The sequence below is a fragment of the Stylophora pistillata genome, chromosome 8, assembly GCF_964205215.1.
Source record: "Stylophora pistillata chromosome 8, jaStyPist1.2, whole genome shotgun sequence".
Classification (NCBI taxonomy): Eukaryota; Metazoa; Cnidaria; class Anthozoa; order Scleractinia; family Pocilloporidae; genus Stylophora; species Stylophora pistillata.
In genome coordinates, this window is record NC_142526.1 from 20,926,274 (window position 1) to 20,946,273 (window position 20,000).

At 37.9% G+C, this 20,000-nt stretch overlaps 2 protein-coding genes and 1 non-coding gene across 5 annotated transcripts in view; 1 reads left to right on the forward strand and 2 right to left on the reverse strand.

Moving 5' to 3' along the window:
• LOC111324189 (AP-2 complex subunit mu) overlaps window positions 1–6,063 on the reverse strand; it is a 9,220-nt gene extending 3,157 nt beyond the window's left edge. The window contains exons 1-7 of the mRNA XM_022927676.2: window positions 5,818–6,063; window positions 5,051–5,316; window positions 4,329–4,411; window positions 3,607–3,742; window positions 2,637–2,787; window positions 2,175–2,226; window positions 1,994–2,070 (exon numbers count right to left, since the gene is read on the reverse strand). Of these exons, the coding sequence (XP_022783411.2) occupies window positions 1,994–2,070; window positions 2,175–2,226; window positions 2,637–2,787; window positions 3,607–3,742; window positions 4,329–4,411; window positions 5,051–5,316; window positions 5,818–5,891 (839 nt within the window). The 5' untranslated portion in view covers window positions 5,892–6,063. The remainder of the gene's footprint in view (window positions 1–1,993; window positions 2,071–2,174; window positions 2,227–2,636; window positions 2,788–3,606; window positions 3,743–4,328; window positions 4,412–5,050; window positions 5,317–5,817) is intronic.
• A 106-nt stretch (window positions 6,064–6,169) lies between these two features.
• LOC111324209 (nephrocystin-4) overlaps window positions 6,170–20,000 on the forward strand; it is a 35,618-nt gene continuing 21,787 nt past the window's right edge. For all 3 annotated transcript variants that reach the window (XM_088729547.1, XM_088729548.1, XM_088729550.1), the window contains exons 1-13: window positions 6,170–6,368; window positions 7,750–7,896; window positions 8,366–8,432; window positions 13,378–13,477; window positions 13,877–13,935; window positions 14,474–14,626; window positions 14,766–14,833; window positions 15,398–15,478; window positions 15,819–15,875; window positions 16,194–16,311; window positions 16,780–16,922; window positions 17,515–17,706; window positions 19,016–19,266. In XM_088729547.1, coding sequence (XP_088585673.1) covers window positions 6,204–6,368; window positions 7,750–7,896; window positions 8,366–8,432; window positions 13,378–13,477; window positions 13,877–13,935; window positions 14,474–14,626; window positions 14,766–14,833; window positions 15,398–15,478; window positions 15,819–15,875; window positions 16,194–16,311; window positions 16,780–16,922; window positions 17,515–17,706; window positions 19,016–19,266 — 1,601 coding nt within the window. In that variant the 5' untranslated portion in view covers window positions 6,170–6,203. The remainder of the gene's footprint in view (window positions 6,369–7,749; window positions 7,897–8,365; window positions 8,433–13,377; window positions 13,478–13,876; window positions 13,936–14,473; window positions 14,627–14,765; window positions 14,834–15,397; window positions 15,479–15,818; window positions 15,876–16,193; window positions 16,312–16,779; window positions 16,923–17,514; window positions 17,707–19,015; window positions 19,267–20,000) is intronic.
• Window positions 19,489–20,000, reverse strand: part of LOC111332197 (uncharacterized) — a 1,787-nt gene continuing 1,275 nt past the window's right edge. Inside the window, exon 2 of the transcript XR_015990393.1 lies at window positions 19,489–20,000. This exon is cut by the window's right edge and continues 585 nt beyond it. This is a non-coding gene — a transcript (uncharacterized LOC111332197).

Consider the following 20,000-nt stretch of genomic DNA (forward strand, 5'->3'; position numbering starts at 1 on the left):
GCACCCTTGACTTCAGCTGTGAGGAAAATACAGGGGTTTCAATAAAAGACAGCTACTGGCAGTTTACCGCAGCTTATAAGACCTCTTATTACACGACTCAGGCAGTCAGAGGGCCAATGACTAAAATCAACCAATCAAAATGCTCTATTGCTGGTCAACATTCTCTCAGTATTGGACCGGGCACTGTCCCGAATGGTCCTGAATGATCCTGAATGATACTGCACTTGTGTCCCTTTGAACTTCAGTCATATAATAAATCTCTTATTGACCCATTGACACTTACGTGTAACACGTGCCAACGAAAAGTCAAAATTTTGGAGAAACCAAGAAGGCAAACACAATGCGCAGTAAATTTTTAAAAATCAGCTTTTCCAAAAAACAAGCTCCAGTGAAAGAGGACTAATTAAAGAACTTATTTCCGGTGAAAAAAGCGATAGGTGCATATTACGTTTTAACTCAAAAATCAAGATGAAAGATAAAAATCGCTGAATATTTTCGCATGCGTGAAAATAGGCATGTGGATCATATTTCAAAAGGGAATATGCAAATTTGTCCGTGAGTGAAGAGATCTCAAGTTTCATGGAATCTATCAATAGGAAGCAAGACTAAAATGGCCCAGAAATATTTCGGGACGTCAGATTTATTCAAAACAGTTTTTGATTTACTGTAATAAGCGAAAAACGTACGAATTTCTTACGTGTAAAAAGCCCACGCGGTAAAATTCATCATGCTTGGATCGTTGTTTACTTGCCTTCGTGGCCAGAAATTGCGCAGCGTTATGCTGAAAATTCTGAAAAAACTTCGATTTGAGGCAAAATCTTCTATTAAACAATACTTTTTGAACACATTGTTACTCAAACATAATATTTACCGGGCCATCGAATCGTCAAATTGTCGCCAGGCCCTGCTTGAAGTCTGAAAGTTCGGTTTTCACTTTACGTCCATAATTCGCATCGCCTTAGAGAATCGTAGTGTTGTTGACTTGAGAGCTTATTCTGTCACTTTTAAGACTTGGATATCCATTCTTTTCCAAGTAGAGTATTCTATAGCATTGTTACTTTACATTCTGAATTCCACAAGGTCTAACTCGATCGCAAACGAACGAAAAATCCGACCTGAAAATTTTGAGGGTCGGCCGCGTGGACGCCATATTTTCAAATTTGATCATTTAGTGAAGACGCATAGAGTAATGCCCCTCTAGTACCCCCTAAAGTCGAAAAAATATATGCGCAAACAACGGATTCTGATTGGCTTATTGATCTCCAAACTATAGAGGAAGTTTGGGGACAAAACTCCACTTAGTATGGGAGGTAGGGGGGAAAGCGTTCTCGCGCGAGGCGATCGCGAAGTTCGGGCGGTTACGGGCGGTTCAGGTGTCAATGGGTTAACCAAGCTTGCTCGGGACCGTACTGGAAGAATATCGGCCCTCGGTCTTTTTTGTATGGACCTCACTGTGCTCGGTCCGTACTGTCAAGACCTCAGGCCGATATTCTCCCAGTACGGCCCTCGTGCTTGGTTAAAGATATATTACTGCCATCTGTTTTGCCTGCAAGCAAGCTGGTGTGGGGGTTTTCACATATTTCCCTTTTCTCAGTACAGCTGCCTACTAGACCATAAGCAGCTGAGTGAGTAGGTGGGTGGGTGAACGAGGAAGGGAGGGGGAAGGAGTAAGTGAAAACTTCCTTTGGGGAAGGATGCTTTCCTTTAAAATGCCTTACCCTTCAAGGAAGGTTCCTTGATCAAATTCTTAAGTATGGGAGCTAAGAGTCATAATTTGATGTTGTTACGAATTTTTCCCATCAAAATTGTCCAAGGTTATAGCATCCCATTCAGGTGGCACAGCAGTACTCTAACTTAGTTCAGAAATGAGGATACCTCTGGCAGTGCAAATTAGTTAACACAAGTGCATACTATACATACTTTACCTACTGCAGTGGCAAGAATAAAAAAATGTAGTTGTTCCACAAAGGCTGTCACACAGGCAGAGTCTTACCTCATGAGTTCAAATTCTCCATCAGGTGGTATAAAACTAATGGCCCTTTCTGTTTCAAACTTACTGAGCTTTACACACTGCAATATAAAACAGCAATGAATAAAATACAAAAATAGGGCAGAGTCAAGAAATTTCACCCAGAAATTGGTGGAAAATTTTCAAAACATATTTTAGAAAGTACCTGGTGGAATGTGCAGTCATCAATTGCAATTCCTGACTTGCTTGTGGTGTTTCTGAAGAGAAAAACAGAACTTAAAGAGCTGGAGATGACAGGCCAAGCTTAGCATATCCCTCTAGTCAGCCCTAACTTTCTGGGCATATTGTGAGCAAAATACCTGAAGAGGGTTTGAATAAGGAGTGAAAACTTAGCAACTTTAGTTGACAGACAAACGGACATGAAAACCAACAACTTTGGTAATTTTAATTTATCAACTGAGTTGATAATGCAAATTGGCAACCCTAAAGATTTACAATGCTGATGTTAGCCCTTCCTCAGGGCAAATTTTGAGTTTGAAATCAAAATTTGACAACAGATCATTATCAGAATCAAATATCTATCAATGACAACAGACAAATGATTAGAGATATTCTAGCACAGGGAGAAATGATTTGCTATTCACAGAGATTTATAAGTTATACTAACTTCTTTTGTGGATCAAGAGATGGCTCAGAAGCTCCGCTCTTCTGTTTCTCCACCACTAGTTTGTCATTCATTCCAAATTTACATTCTGGCATTCCTGACAAGAAACTCTTCATGACAACACGTCCAGAGACGTGGGCACTAAGAACTTGACCTTCAACAAGGAAAAAACATCCAACTTTTCAGGTTCTGTAAAATAATCATACTTGAAGGGCAGATTAAATTTTAGTGTTCAAAGACACCCTGTCATGCATTGGTTTTAAGTCACTGGGCTCTGTGATTGTTCCACAAAATTCGCCAATGCAAAGGTTGCAGCTTGACAAATTACATTTACAAAAAGTTCTGGCAGTTTGCTTATTTTTAATTTGAGTTCTCCCTTATTTGTTGTAAATTTCTCTTTCTTCTTATTGAGCATTGCAGATACTTAATTTTAGATTTTACCCCACTTAATTTGGTATGCATTTGATCTTGTGCATTGCCATTGCTGTCTAGTCAAATTGAGATGATTCGTGATTGGCAAGGCTCAACACTAACTTTTCAACTAACTGGCCAAGTGGCAAGTGATCACTTAGATGTCACAACAATTTCAGTTTGTTTACTACCCAAACTGGTTGGTGGAAATGGAAAATCACTAGCCAAAACTGAATTTCTTCTAGCCTGTGGCTAGTTGGCTACCATAAGTGTCAAGCCCTCATTGGACTGAAAAAGGTACAGCTTGCACTGCATGAGCTATTTCATCACAATTTCACTGAAACCTTAAACCACACATTATTTAAACAACTCTCTGAAAAAGATCTGCTCTAGATGTGGATGACAGTATTTCAGCAACCGTAGTAAGGACATTCATACCAATGCATGGTCCTTGAAAAAAGTTGTCATCATAAAATGCCATCCCAATCGTTACCATTCCACAAGAAATGAAACTAAGAAATCTTTTAGAGATCATAATGGAGATTTAAATTTGTTGACAAACCTTGTGGTGACATGAGCAGATTAACAGATTCCAACACATCAAGAAACAATTCATTTCTTCTATACTTGATTCCTTCTCTTCTCCAACCAATCTGTCCTGTAACCTGGCTTGTGATCTGGGCTTGCTCCTCTCGTGTCTGCGCAAAAGAACAAGCAAACAAGCAGAATTGTCAAAACTTAGTGCTCATCATCCAGGCTTATCCCACACCCTGTATTTGTAAATCTCCCTTTAAGTTTCAATTATCAACACTCAAAGGAAATCACTCTATTCTGTCAGTATTTTAATGCCAAAGAAAATGAAAAAATATGTGGAACAGAGAGAGAAAAGTCAATAACAGAATTGGTACATATGAACAATCACAGTAAGGCAAGGCTGTGTTCTAGGATGAAATTGAAGAGAGCCCAGTGCTCTAAAACTGTGAAATCCAGGGTGCCCAGCATAAGCTTTTTGTGAAAAAACTAACATTCCTGAGTCACCCAAAAGCAAAAGTAAGGCACCAGGGACCACCATGCACTGCTAGAGCACCGCTCTGGTAAGGACAGCCAAAACAAAAGATTGATCCTTCTGTTTCAGCTGTCAACATTAACTAAATATCCACAAATCAAAACAGAAGTAACTTTCTAACAATCCAACCTTGATATGTGATTCAGGGGTGATATTGTATGGATGAATTACACGCCAGTCACTCTTAGGGGTCAAGTGGATAACAGAAGATAACTGACCTGTGACTTAATTCCTTGTTGAGTGATAAACGTTTTCAAAATAGCTGTATCAGTCTTCTGAGGATATCCATAATCGGCTATTTCTATTTTAAAAGAAAAAGAAAGAGACACTGAAGTGTTACTCAACATATTGCAGTTGCCACTTACAGAAGGACAAAATATTCAATATACAAATGAATAAAGGCTGATAGTTTCGAAAGAAACTGTTTGGGGCTGCGTCGGTGGGAGTAACGAAATAATTTGGATATATTAACAAAGTTGAAATGGTAAATTGGCCACCGTAATGATTACAAAAGCTGACATTTCGAGCGTTAGCCCTTCGTCGGAGCCCTTCGCTCTGACAAAGGGCTAACGCTCGAAACGTCAGCTTTTGTAATCATTACGGTGGCCAATTTACCATTTCAACTTTGTTGATATATCCAAATTATTCAGTATACAAGTCTGCAGCAAAAGTCACCAATTTGGTGACCCGTAGTCACATCCAAACTCACAAGAATTGATTGCTGTTTATTTTACCAGCTTATAAAATCTATCTCTGGTAACCATCTTATTGCTTTAGCCTATCAAATATCAACTCTGAATAAGTTTGAGCTTGGAGCTTCCCTCCCCTCCCCCACCTTTTTTGTTTTGTTTTTAAGAAAAAGGTCAGTCTTCCATTTATCAAGAAGGCTGCATAATAAGACCCCATTCTACATAAAAATCATTTCACGCAATGAACTAACCATCAAGAAGCTCATAAATGAGGACAAAATTGTTTTTAATCCCTTCTTCTGTGACTTTTCCAAAGTACGAAATCATAATCTCCACAGTACGGTTCAGGAACTCGAACACCATAGCAGCATTGACATTCTGCCTTGTGACAGCAGCCAGCCAGACATTTCCTTGCCGTATGTGGAAGAAACTTGTCCTGGCAATGTTGGTGACTGGTGAACGCACCTGGCCTCTGGCATGGATGACATTCACACGAAAAGCATCCACAGCATTTCGACTAATAAGGACAAAAACCAAAGCAAATTATTTAAGAATTAGATTAAACTTGTTCAGTCTGCCACCAGACATCCTCCTGCACACGAAGCATAGCCTAGGTCTTGAACCAGTGAACACCACACTTCTTCCATAATGTCCCATCAAATAATTCTGCAGCTAAACAGAGATAGCTTCCCTTTTTGTCAAAATATTACCACACAGAGATGAAATTCTCTATCTACCATCCAAAACATTTCGTCTAATTTGACTGTCACTGAAAAGAACTCCCTCAATTAGAGGCTTTATTGAAACAAATGTCCTAGAGGTTACGTCGGAAATCACATGAATCAAAGCTACTTTCCCTGCTTGACACAAGCTTGCTAAACGATCTAATAATTTGATTACCTGCAAAACCTCCTTCTACACCTTTCGAAATGTTGTCTCAATTCAATTGCACAACTTCAGAATATGGATTAAGATCTAATTCAGTGGAATCCCAACGCCAACATTTGCCACAACTTACCCAATATCGTCCCGATACACCCTCGAAATTAGTACCTCTCCTTTGTGATTGTAGATGAACAAGCCGCCGAGCATGGTGAGTAACAAAGTTTAGCAACAAACCAAATTTTTTACGACTAACACTTGACCTTCTAGTAGTTAAAGGTGAATATTAAGAAAGCTAGGTTGGAAATGACAATGAATTTCGACTAGTGTTTCGGTACTTCAAGCCGCCATTTTCGACTGGAAGCCACCCAATTCTCGCCACTAAATTTTCCATATAAGGAGAACTCCACCAAATTTGGATGAGATGGTTTGAGCCTAGTCTTTTTAATTTTACCTCTCGCATGCGTTCGGTTTCAGGCGAGGTTGCATAGTAATAATTTCAAATTGGCGCCATGGTTTGTTATGGCGGAGGAAGATCAGGAAGAAAGTTGGCCAGAATTTTTTGAAAACAATCGTCTCATTCCTCTTCATCCGAATCGACGGAAATCGGGATCTCAGTCCAAGCCTAGTGTTCCATTTCGTCTCGTTTTCAAGTCGGTGATTGGTATATCTCTACCACAAGTTTATGTAAGTTTGTTGTCGTGTTGCCATATAGTAACGTTAACACAACTTACTTTAGTTGAGGTCATAATTTGAAACTCGTTAAGGTTATTGTGACCTTTATTTTAGAATTAATTTTTTTTTTTTTTGCACAAGGAAATGCAAAAAACCTTTGCAGCAGTATTTGCCTTCTGGCATGCTTCTTGGCCGTCGTATCTAGGAAACAACAAATACAGCGTCTAAATTTTTATTCTTTCTTGTTTTTTTCTCGTGATTGTCTTCGTCTAGTTTTTTGAAAATATTTCAACTGTTCCAAGCAATGTTTATATTATTTATTATGTACTATTAAATTTCTGATCACCCGGCGATACCAGCAATTTCTTTAAAATAGGTGATTTGCACCTTACGTCATTGCCGCCATGTTGGTGGACGTAAACAATAGATATCTCATTAGCTCCTTTTGTACGTCCACCAGCATTTGTTATTGGTTGCAAACCACCTATAGTACAGGCATCATGTTTGCAGATTATTATCACTGTTCATATTATGACAACAGCTACCATGATTTTTGTGAAGGTGTAGTCTGATCGTCCGGGTGAGTGTAGTCCTGAGAAGGACTGTTGTCAGTGGTAGTGACTGACGTTTCGACAACCTGTGCGGAAGTCATCATCAGAATCAAGTGATGATTCACTTGACTCTGATGATGACTTCCACACAGGTTGTCGAAACGTCAGTCACTACCACCGACAACAGTCCTTCTCACGACTACACTCACCCGGACGATCACACTACACCTTCACATGTTACCTCCGGGTTCAAACCATTTACTGCATTACCATGATTTTTATTATATTTTATTTGGTGTATATAGTCATTACTGTTGGAAGTGTATAAAAGGTGCAGTCATATACTGATTAGCTCAGTGGGCTCTAGGTTGAGAGGTCCTGGTTTGAGACCTGGTGGAGCCAAGGTGTTGTGTTCTTGGGCAAAACACTTTACTCTCACAGTGTCTCTCTCCACCGAGGAATATAAATTGGTACTAGTGAACTCACAGGGAAGCCTTATGAAATGCAGGGGGGTAACTTTGTGATAGAGTTGCCTCCTATCCAGGGGAGGGTGGTGATACTCCAAGTCACTTCATCCTAAGAAAACTGGGATAAGCTCCCTCTTGGTGGTTCACTTGGCATGAGTACAGACTTCACGTTTCTACCTGTGGGAATGCATGTAGTTACTGTATTGGCATGTTTTCACCATAACCCCATGCATCGCTATGTGCACAATACTCGGATAAAAAAAAGAAAAAAAACTAAGGCAAGCAATTGTTTACTTTCAGGACTATGGCTTTGTTTTCAAACAGTTTGAGGATATATGGAAATCTTTCCTTAATTTTGCATCTCTATTTTAATAGGAAGTTGTTTCCCAAGATGTAGAATTTCAGTTGCGATTGACACTGTATGATGCAGCTAATAAATCTTTCTTTGGAAGCACATGGCTTGGACTCTTTTTTCCAAGTAGTGGGAAAGAAAATGGCAGGCACAAAATTGTCTTCAATGAGGTATAAAGTAATTTTTCTTGTAAAGGAAAGACCCAGAAAATGCACCAAGGAAGACCTCTTACAAGCTCTGTTTGAGTTCTGTAAGCTAGGGACCAATTTTTTCTGCTTGGATTAATGGCTTAAGTGAGGTTCTAGTCCAGGAAAACAAGTTAATTGAGATGTTTGTCATTCAAACAAACTTTTGAATTTAACGGGCCATATGGTGAAACATGGCGTGCAAAATTGATCACTCACAGTGTGCACATAAACTAAGAGATGTTACGTAATTAATTGGAAAATGAAAGTTTCCGACGATCATCATAAAGACATGCCTCACCACATATTTGCTCCCTTGTTATGATGATAAGTTTAAATTTGTGCTCAGCTTGATTAAATGTAAACCAAAACATTTCAGTGAACTCTCTTAAGTCACCTAACTAAATTTTTATGTATTGAGAGTTTATTAACAGGAAATCAATTTTTTTTACAGGCAGTATATCTTTACTCCTCTTTACATGACATCACGTGTGTTGGGGTGGTTGAAGTCATTGGGGAAGGTAATGGTTTCTCTTAAAATATTGGTCCCAGTTTTTGTGTTTTAATGGTGATTATGTAGTATAACCCTTGGCAATACTTTTAATTTCAAGTAGTCTTCTATTGAATAATGCTGCATTTACCCAGAGGGTACTGTTGTTTGGTTTGTTTGGTTTTTTTCAAGTTTACATAGAGTGAAATTTTTTATATGAGTTTGGCACTTACCGTAGAACCTCGATTTTAATGAACCTCTCTATAACGAGGTCCTCAGTATAGCTTACAATACTTTTCAGCCAGGCTACAGTTACTGTAACAGTAAAATGTTTGCAACAGAATCTCGATATAACGAACCTCAATATAACAAAATCCTTGTTATAAGAAACACAATTCAGAAGCCCAAACATATACATACACAGATACCCTGATATAATGAATAAATGTCAACACGTGATGAAAGACAAATGTAAAACAGACCAACAGCAATCAAAATCCTCATTGGAAGAATGATTAACAACTTACAACTTTAGTACAGTATAGTCTGTAAAGTGCAGTACTATACAATACTGAGTCGCTACTGGACCTTATCATCACCAGCCAGCCATCTAAAGTGGACAAATCCTCATCTATCGATATTGGTATCTCTGATCATCATTTGGTGTATGCTGTTTTAAGACTAGCCAGAAATAAAGGGAAACCAAAGGTAATCTTAACGAAGAACTATAAGGTGGTGGACACTGACCAGTTGAAACTTGAATTTGACCAAGCTCCTTGGCACATAGCTAGTATATTTGATGACATTGACGACAGTTTGTATACCTGGAACTACCTATATAACAATGTTTTGAATCGAAATCTCCCGGTTAGAGAAGTTAAAGTGAAAGATAAATCCCTACCTTGGATAAACTCATCAATCAGGAAGCAAATGAACCTTAGATATAAATTATTGAAAAATGCCAAGGCGTCAGGAGGAGATCAAGTAAAGTGGTTACAATACAGAAATAAGAGAAATGAAGGGAAGAAGCTTCTAAGGAATGCTGAGTCCAGCTATTGGCATAGCAAGTTCAATGAGTCAAAGAACTCAAAAGACTTTTGGAAACTAACTAGTCAGGTCCTTAGAAAACATAAAGCCAAGCCGATTGGACCAATTATAGACGAAAACAATGATGTAATCATTACAGACAACTTTTCAAAAGCCGAATACATCAATGACTTTTTTATTAACATCTGTGAAGATCTCACTGATAACCCGGAGCCTTTGGATTGGTCACTGCTATACTGAAGTTCATTTACTGTGTTACACCTACTACATCCTCTATTGACCTAAATTGGGATGAGGTCAAGAGTAAAGTCAACAAGGCTGCTAACCCGCGGAAAGCATCAGGCCCTGACCTTGTTTTGGCCAAGGACCTCAAGTTGCTTGGTGACCCAGTCGTTCATAGTCTGCTGCCTCTATTTAAGAAAAGCTTTGATGATGCCACATTTCCAACAGTCTGGAAGTTATCTTGAGTTAATCCAATCTTCAAAAAAGGTAGATCAACCGATGTCAACAATTTTAGACCTATCTCACTCCTGAACATCCCAGGGAAGATTTTGGAAGATATAGTTAGTACCTCTCTTGACCTTCACATCAAATCTCTCGGCCTGTTAAGCGATAATCAGTGGGACTTTCGTGAAAACTATTCAACAGAAGGTCTGCTACTCCATCTCACCGAAACATGGAAAGAAGCCCTGGATAATGGCCTCAGAATTGGCATCGTATTCATTGATTTTCGCAAGGCGTTTGACTCGGTTAACCACACTATCCTCCAAGAAAAGCTAAAGGCAGTGGGTATTGCGGGTAACTTCCTGTCCTGGTTTTGCAGCTACCTTAGTAATCGTCGTCAATTTGTACAACTATCTGGGACCAAGTCAAATCGCAGATTTATCAAGTATGGAGTTCCTCAAGGATCCATTTTAGGTCCAAAGCTTTTTTCTGTCTATGTGAATGACTTTCCTGATGCCATCTCCGATAGTGAGTTATTTATGTTCGCAGATGACACCACCATCTTTACTATTGGCAAGGATGTTGACAGTATAATAGTAATTTTACAATCTATCCTGAAGCAAGTCCTTTCGTGGTGTACCTCAAACAGACTGACAACTCATGAGATTAAATCCTAGGCATTACTGCTCTCAAAGCGTGCCTTCATTGGACCACTGCCACAATTGAAGAGTGGCCAAAACTTCCTAAAATTTACGGACACAGCACAATGCCTTGGGCTAGCGATTGACCGGCAACTATCCTGGAATGACCATGTTCAAATTGTGTGTAAATCATTCAACAAGAAACTAGGTGTTTTGAAGGGAGTTAAGTTTTTACCTAAGTCCACCTTGGAGACTATTTATTTCAAGACCATAATCCCATCCGTCCTATATGGAGTTGCTGTTTGGGGATCATGCTCTTCAGCCTTACTGGAGAAACTTGAGCATATTCACGCACGAGCTGCGCGGCTAATCTACCAAGAGAAACAACCATAAATGACCTGAGAAATCTAAAGGGTTGGTCTCCCCTTTCCCACTTCTACACAAAAAGGATCCTATCAATAACTTACAAATCATTCCATGGGCTCAATAATGATCTACTTAATAAACTAGTTACAAAAAGTGCCCAAGTGTATGGCCTTAGAAAATCCTTGAACATAAATGTAACAAGACCAAAAACTGAAACAGGACGATTGACCTTTAAACATAGAGCTGCCATTGCTTGGAATGCCCTCCCGGACAGCATAAAGGAGGCGTCCAGCCTTGAAGCTTTCAAAGAAAAACTGAAGAAAAACAAACCAATCTTGAGCAGTATATCTTATTCAAAGGAATCTTCATCAATTACAAATAAGGACAATATTTATACATATTTTTGAACTAATTATTGTAATACTAGTAACTATTATATATATGTACATATTTCTATTTCTTAATTAAGTGTAAAGTTTTAAATTAGTTAGCAGGTCCACATCAGGACTTTAGTCTTGCCTACCTAGTAACCTGCTTTATCAAATAAACCATGTATGTATGTATGTATGTATGTTCTGTTGTTTAATACTGCACACACTGATCATGTTTATAATGATATTTTACAAGTCAGGCACAAAAGAAAGGGAATTTCCACCCTCCTTCACCTGAATGAAAGATGCATTTTAAAGTGCACCTAAACCCCCAATTTTTTTCGCTTAGCGAAATAAGCATATTTTTTGGAGAATTTCTGTGCAAAATTTTTTTATTTGCTCAAATCTTCAATTTTCTGAGCCCAATCAAAATACGGAACATCGGCCGCCATCTTGGCTCACGACCAAGTTTAACCCATTAATGGCTGCAGCTTTTGTGGAAAACTGTGTTTTGAAGCTAGTCGAGCAGATTTTGGGTCACTGTTGTGGTTTTAAAAGCTCAAAAACTTACCAAAAACCCCTTGACAGCTTGTACACTCGATGCCCTTTCAATCCAAATGCAAAATGGCGGCCTGAAAATCTTGGGCACGCGCAGAAAGCAAAATTTCAAGATAGTTTTTGGGTTGAAAAGTAATGCCCAACTTACGACTTTTGCTTTTCTCTCTTTCTCCTGCCCTTTTTTCCCCTCTCCTTGCCTGAAGTTTCTCCTCACTTGCTGGAAATTTAGTAGGCTTCATTTTGGTGTAGAGATTTTTCAGAAATTACTCATTATTTTCAAACCACATGCTGAGAAAGGTAGGTGGATAATGGAACAAGATTTTCGTCCAGATTTTCAGGTCAAAGTTACATGGTTTTTTGGTTATTTCTCTAATCTCCTTCACTCAGTTGCGCTCATTCTGGTATCGTTTGTAAGATATTTTCAACCTATTCAAGTACGTGCTCAAATTCATGCTCCAGGGTTAAAAGTGATGACGTCACAAGGCTTAGAAAGGGTGTGGGTCCCCATGGGCGCATACGGGCGCACTGGACGTCAATAGGTTAAAGAGGAATGGTTCTGGCGGGTAATGTGACGTCAAATCGAGAACACAAAAGTCTTCATTTCACACATTTTCACTTGTTTGGGAAGGTTGTTGTTGATATTGTCCGAAAACGTGCCGACTAGGTTTGTTGTAGGAGGATGTAGCAACGTGCGAAATTTGCAAGAGGGTATCGCACTTCATTCATTGAGCTATTCATTAACTTTTTCATTACAACACTTGACAAGTCAGTTGCAATTATTAAAATTTTGTTGACCCATTTAGTTTCCAGTGCTGTAGCTTCTAATAGACATTAAGCTTAATGTCAACACACACACAAAACAAAATAACAACAACAACAACAAAATTAACCATAACTTGATATAAAGAACGTTTTGGTCATTTTTCTGCAAATATGTTAAACCAAGGCTTTCGATAGAACAAATTCTTGATACAATGAACCAATTTCCCCAGTCCCTTGGCACTTTGTTGAATTGAAGTTCCACTGCAACTAGCCAGCTACCAAACTAGCCACAAACTAGTAGAAATCCAGTTTTGGTTAATGGTTTTCAATTTCCACCAGCCAGTTTGGCTAGTAAACAAACTGAAATTGTTGTGACATCCAAGTTGTCATTGGCCACTTGGCTATTAAGTTGAAAAGTTAGTGTCGAGCCATGACTGTATTGAGAAGGATTTAGAAGCCATTGTCTTTTTGAAAACCTTGAGGTTGTTTTTCAGTGGTATGATTGAACTGGGAATAACACTGTTCTTAATAAGCCCACTTATGAGGCATATCACCATAATTGTAATGTACCCTTGACAGCATTTTTGCTTTTAGGGTCTATAATGCCTCTCTCAATTCTAATGAATTCAAGATTTGGTTATCCTGACTAATTCTAAGTAACACCAATATTAGTCATTCATAGACAATTGATTTAGTACAGTAACTATAAAGCCCTCAAACTCATATTTTGTTTAGTTTTAATCATTTGTTCATTTGTCATATGATTTTGTTTTCAAATTATTTTTAGTGAATGGTCAAAGTTTTGGTTGTGGATGGACATTAATAAGAATTTTTGACAGACTCTCTGAATTATCTGAAACAACTTCAGGCGAATCCACTCCAAAAAGGTTTGTTAGATCCATTGGATGACTAGTTAAAACAGCTTGAATCAAACTTGAAAATAATGTGGAAAACTTGTTAATGCCAAAAATAGAATTCCTTTGTTGCACACCATCTCTATCACGTAGGTCCCTGTCTCACTGTCTTGCACATGTACTTCATAGTGCCCAACTTCCTAACTTCTCCTTTTTATTTTGTAATTTTCTTTTCTTTGGAACACAATGTAGTGGTGAGAGAATCTTAAAAAAGAGAGCACACCTCTTGGTAAAAGAGAGGTTTTTTTTCTGGTGTGAAAGATGTGTGATCATAAGTGATTTGATTATATTTTAAAGTGTTGAATGACAAGAACAGTGTTTAATTTTCATTCCTAATCTCTGCTTGCTGCATTATTTTTCCTCTTACATTAGCATTCCTTTGTACCATGGGTCACCTGCTGGTCTGTTGTGTATCTCTGAAACAATTGAAGGTAAGTAGCTGGATGTGCATTGTCCAAACTTTCATTTCTCTCCATTCATCAGAGCTGGCTAGTTGGATCATGCTCTCTGCCCATTAAAAAGGTTCAAATATGAGAACTGACAACTGGTCTTGGCTCCTTTTAGCAGAGCCACTTGACATCTAAGTACATGTAACTCAAAAAATGGGCAGTACTTTTTTTGTAATCTATATATGCTGGTTATTGCTTGAAACCCAAGTCTATATTTGCCTATTTTGTAACGTAAACTTTTGCAGAATTCCAATGTATGTGCAGGTATGAAATAGCCTCTCTTAACTTTGAAATTTGATGAGGCGTGGTTGCACACTCCTTATTGTTCAAATTACTTCTCAATGTCATACGTATACAGTATTTGCTATGTTATTCCTTTTCCATATTACCTTTAACTTGTTAATTTTAATTATTACTATCAAAATCACACTGAATGTAATTCTTTAGGTCACAGATTTAGCCCTAAATCTGTGACCCCAAACATAGTCATTACTCAACTGTGTTCTTTTTCTTTATAAAGAAGCACCCAGTCTGCTTCCCATAGAGGCATGCACCTTGAGTTTTGTTCTTCAAATCCATCCACCTATGGAAAAAGTTTTTCACCTGATTCCTGAAAATGCTTTAATGAGTGGTGACGACTTTGTGCCAGGAATTCTGCAGCCACGACCAGAAGGTAAATAACAGTCTTTTTTTTAATTTTTCTTGATATAGTATCAAGTTGTACGAAAAATGCAAATTCTTTTTGTAAAATTTTTGTCACAGTCATATGTGCATTGTTACACTGCTAATACATGTTTGGATTTTCTTGTTAGGGTCTGGAATAGTAGATATATTGAAGAAACCCAGGTTGGCCAAAACTACACCAAGTTTCATTAATAAGGTATCAGCTTAAGATCAAACAGTATTTTGCAGTGTATTTAGTCTGGACACTAGGGTTTTCAAGAAGAGCTGGTAGGCAGCTGAACTTGCCATTTATTTCACCTAATTTCCCTCCCTTTCCTGACTGAGAGCTTAATATTTAAATTTTTTTGTACTGCATAAGAGAAATTTTACACAGAACACAAGCATCAAACTCATGATTAACTCATAGCTAGTTCTAGAATGCAAGAAATGCACTCTAAGAGACCAAAATTTTAAAACATGCTCAAAGTAGAAATTGCCCCTGGACCCCACCTTGCAGATAAATAAGTTAAGAGTGCCATTGCATCATGTCATTAAATGTATGCTGTTAGCCCTTACTGGGACAGACTCAGGCCACCAAATGGAGATCCCTGAGCACACTGACATTCCATCCTTCATTAATGATATCACTGACCACTTTGCAGCTGAGTATTATGCTGTATCCGTTAAATGTATGCTGTTAGCCCTTACTGGGACAGACCCAGGCCACCTGAGCACATTGACATGCCATCCTTCATTAATAATATCACTGACCACTTTGCAGCTGAGTATCATGCTGTATCCATCAGTTGAAGAGTTTGAAGATGAACTACGGCAAACACTCAATCAGGATAGGCTGCACAAGGTACTGCTCTGATTTTATAATCTGGCACTTTTTCTGTTCAATAGATCACCACTGTATTTCAACTCAGTCTATATATTGCAAAGACTTTCCTCCAACTCCTTAAAACATAATTGTGCCCCAAAATTCAAACGGTTATTAAGAAATTGTGATTACTGGTGCAGTTAATTCAAAATATTATATATTATATATCTGACTTGAGATGTTTTGTGCAGTAGAGTGAAAGTAACAATTACCTGGAAATGATAGGGACAAGTGAAGGAATGAACTATTTTGTTCATTTAATGCATTTTACTGTCACTCTGAGGACAATTTTACTCATTATTTTTGTTAATTCCTTTAGAACAATATTATTCCTGATGATGGACTGCAGATTTCAGTTGTGGAGAGGAGACTTAAGGTTTGTCAACTTTGTACATATAATCATTTTGTATGCACTTGAAAAATTATTTTGTTGTATTTTGTTTTGTCTTTGGTGATTTTAATGTGTATCATTAAATATAAATTAATGTGTACTTTCCCATTTGTTTTTATGGTTTTGTCTGCATTCTCCAATTAAATTGCATGAATGAGTTGCTATTTTCTTTGCCTCAACCGCATAGGAAAAGAGTAACAAAGCATATAACTATAGGAATTTATATGCAAACTACATGATGTACATAACCTGCCCTGAGCTTGTTGTTTCGATTTGATACAAAGTTTTTCTTGTGCTTCAAAGGTCTCAGTACACAATGGGTGGACATTTATAAGTGAACCTCACATAGTATACCTTGAACCAGAGTATGAAGGTGGCAAATCAGGAAGAAAATCACCTGCTTCACAGTCATCTTTAAGAGGTACATTGTTTCATCATAATATGTGATTACTGCATAATTATAGCATTTACTTTCTTGAACCTCCAGCCAGTTGTTTGAAAAAGTTTAGTCAATCCTTCAATGTCTTGAATTGATTTGTAAGCAACCTTCCCTTGCTGTATCAAAACATTATCCAGAAAATAGTTGGTGAGAAAAAGCCTGCTTGCTACTAGCTACTACTACTTGATGTAACGTGCAACTTGGCATTCTTTATTGACAACTGGTCAGTGCTAAAATGTAGCGGCTCCAAGGGAGAATAATTCATACAAGATCATGACAGTCACAGTAAAAAGACTTAAGTTTTTTCTTTTCTCCTCTGATATATACAACTGGCTTTTTCAGATTATGACCATTTATGGAATTAAAAATGACCTTTCCTTTTTACTTTTGTGTTGATAATAAATTAATGAGTTTTGAGTTTTTCCCACGACGTTTATTTCTCTGTTGTAGGAAAAATCCTCTCTTTGGCCCTTCGGAGTCGACTGGAACTGAAAGAGCTTGTTCATCATCCATTGTTTGCTATTATCTTTGAACTAGAATATGTTCTGGCTGAACCATTTGCTCAGCCACTTATTGAAACCAAACGTAAAAAGGTTTGTTAATAGACAATTGGCTTTTTAGTTCAGTAGAGGGAAACATTATGTATATTTTGGTCAATTTTTCAATTTACTTTATTTAGGTTTCTGTTTAAAACTCTGATTTGTTTTGGAATAGTTCTGGTAATAAATTCATAGAGTTTTTTGGAGTTTTTTGGTTTGATTTGTTTTTATCGTTAGTATGTTCAGAGTTAATTTATGGTGTATTCTTGTTTGTGTGTTTTTTTCTTTTATGTGGTACCTTTTTTACTGAGATCATTTAGCCAACCATTCCAACCAGCTGCATGTAGTATTTGGTTACCAGTCCTAGACGCCCAGAACTTGTTAGCATTTGTGTATGAAATGTGCATTCACAGCTATCATTAATTTAGCCAAATATTTCATCCACATATTGATTATTGTGAAGAGCCTGACATTAAGGCATATAGCTTTCACTAGATAATAATTTATTTACATCCAAAAACCTGTTAAAAGAAATCTCTGGGTCAATTGATTAAATGTCAAAAACCAGGACCTACATTTAGGTTAGACTTTGTTTAATTAATGCCATGCCTATTTTTTTTCATTTACTATAATGTCAATCTTTCAGCCTTCTCTGTCTGGCAGCCTGATGCGGTCCCAAAACCAGACTGTAACACTGAAGTGGGCTTTGTGGCTTCCATTTGAGGGTGGAAGCCCTGAAGAGAGGGAGACCTCACTGGAACTTACTGGAGGCTGTGAAGGTTTCCCCAGTGACAGGCTGGTGTTTACTAAAAAACTACCACAACCTCCAGGGAAAAAGGTATGCATCATCCTTGAGTCTTCTTTATTGCGCTTCTTGGAATAATGATACATATATCTAGTAAGTAGACATTTTGGTTTGTAGTATCCCTGAGTATTTTTACAACTTGTACCGTATTTTGACAAGCTGGCAGGGCAACTGTCAAATACAAAAAAACAAGTAAAAATACTCAGCTACAAGAATGTTACACACTAAAACATCTACCAATGATAAGTTTTTAATCATCTAGCTGCTTTATTTTGTATGTATACATTGCTGAAATAATATCCTTGTTTTATCCCTTTGAAAAAAACTCATGCAAGATGGTCAACCTGTCAAACAAGTGTTTTACAACAGAAAATAATTAACTTATATGGCTGTGTCTCACAAGGACTGGGAACTACCGAATTCACGAATTTGATTGGCTGAAATCAATATTGAAAGCGGTCTAGATTTTCCCATCTAGGCCAGCATCTAGACCGGTCTTGAAAAAAAAGGTACAAAGAATATAAAAAACTGGCATATAAGACACAGTCATATAATAAACATCTTAATAACCAAGCTAGGTCGGTTCTGTATGGGAGAATCTTGACCTTGGTCACTGGTACAGACCTCGCTGCGTTCGGTCTGTACTGGCGACCTTGGTCATTCTCCTTTACAGACCTCCTGCTTGGTTAATAAGAACTAAGTTCAAATCACTGTACAACATTGCAGGATATTTGTACTGGACTTGAGCCTTGGAACTGGGGTTTGCAAGTCTAACATGCTCCAAACATGCATCATTTACCACACTCAACCTACAGTTCCTTCCTTCCTAAAATGTCTATTTTTCTGTGATTTCCACTGTATAACTTACAAAAGTAAATCTATGCTCTAGATTTTCTGCTTGAGTTTTATGTTTGGTTTAAATTTTTTACTTTTAGAGTTATTGAAAGACCTAGGTTTTCATTCAACCCACAGTTTATTTCTTATACCATAATCATTCTCATCTTTATCCAAACTTGATTAATACTTTTTGGTCTCTGCAAAATTCTAATTGTGCCAAAATAATGTAAAAGACTTTGATCTATAAAAAGTAAGAAACTATGTGAAAAAGCATTGTGCATGTTTTGAACAAGCAAGGCCAACTGTTATAAATGGACACCAGTGAACTGTCGGGACAACCTTTCCAAAGAACACATGGCTTGGTACATTCACATTCCATCAAGGATGAATAACAATTAAGTACTCCTAGTTGCTAACTGCAACAAAAACAAAGATTTCAAATGGTTGCGGACAATTAAACTAGTGAGTAACCTCTAGTAAATCATGCTTGCTTTTTTTTTCTTAGGCACCCAAGTCTGGTGGGATTGTAAAATTCCTGTTCACCCAGCAGCGACGAAGAGGAAGCAGTTTGCGCTCCTCAACTCATGGATCTCAGATGCTTTCGGTGCCATCCTCCCCTGGCCTTCCCTCCCCAGGCCCCTTTGATACTGCAGGAAGAATGTTTGGTCCTGTCAGCAGTAACCCAGAGGGTGGACATCAAGGAATGTCACTGACACCTGGTGTGGCATCAAGACCTCCGCTTCCACCAGGAAACAGGTAATTTAGTTACTTTTATAAGTGTTTTCTTTTTAACACATGGAACTATACAGCCGCACTTGCTAAAGGTGTCTAACTTATTTTGACTGTATGTTCATAATTATGGGAGAAATTGTCATGTGTATTTTCCCTTCACAAATACGAGTGTTCTTGTCAATGTTCTAAAGATTTTCCTTAAGTAAAGAAAACTTCAAAACTAATTAAAATCGGTATCCTTAAAACAGCATTAAAAGAACTATCTTAGATTGGTTTACATGGAATAACCAATGAACACTGTAATTAACACTACAAAGTTCATAACATACTGTACATTCAATGAGCACATGGGAAGTTCAACCTGGTTTTAGTGTTGGCTTCGGTTTTATCCTTCATTTTCTGTTGTACAGAACTACTTCTGGCTCCAGTGTCTCTCCAATCTTTATCCTGCAGGTGAATGCGATTGTCCATGAACACTTTAAGACCATTTTGTTCACATTCATAACCGAAGACCATGTCTTCGAGAACCTGTAGTTCAGGTCTGTAGTATATGCCCCTAGTGCCTCGATGTTGAGATACACAGCAATCCGTGGAGGACGACAAACAATTGGTTCTTTCAGTGAAGGTTTTACGCCCCTAAATCGTCTCGGGCTCATGGCTGCGATGGGGACGGCATGGGACCTGGCATTCTGCACGAACTGTTTAATACTTTGAAAAAAATTGCCGAACTTTCGCCGTCAGTCTGGGTTATATATAGT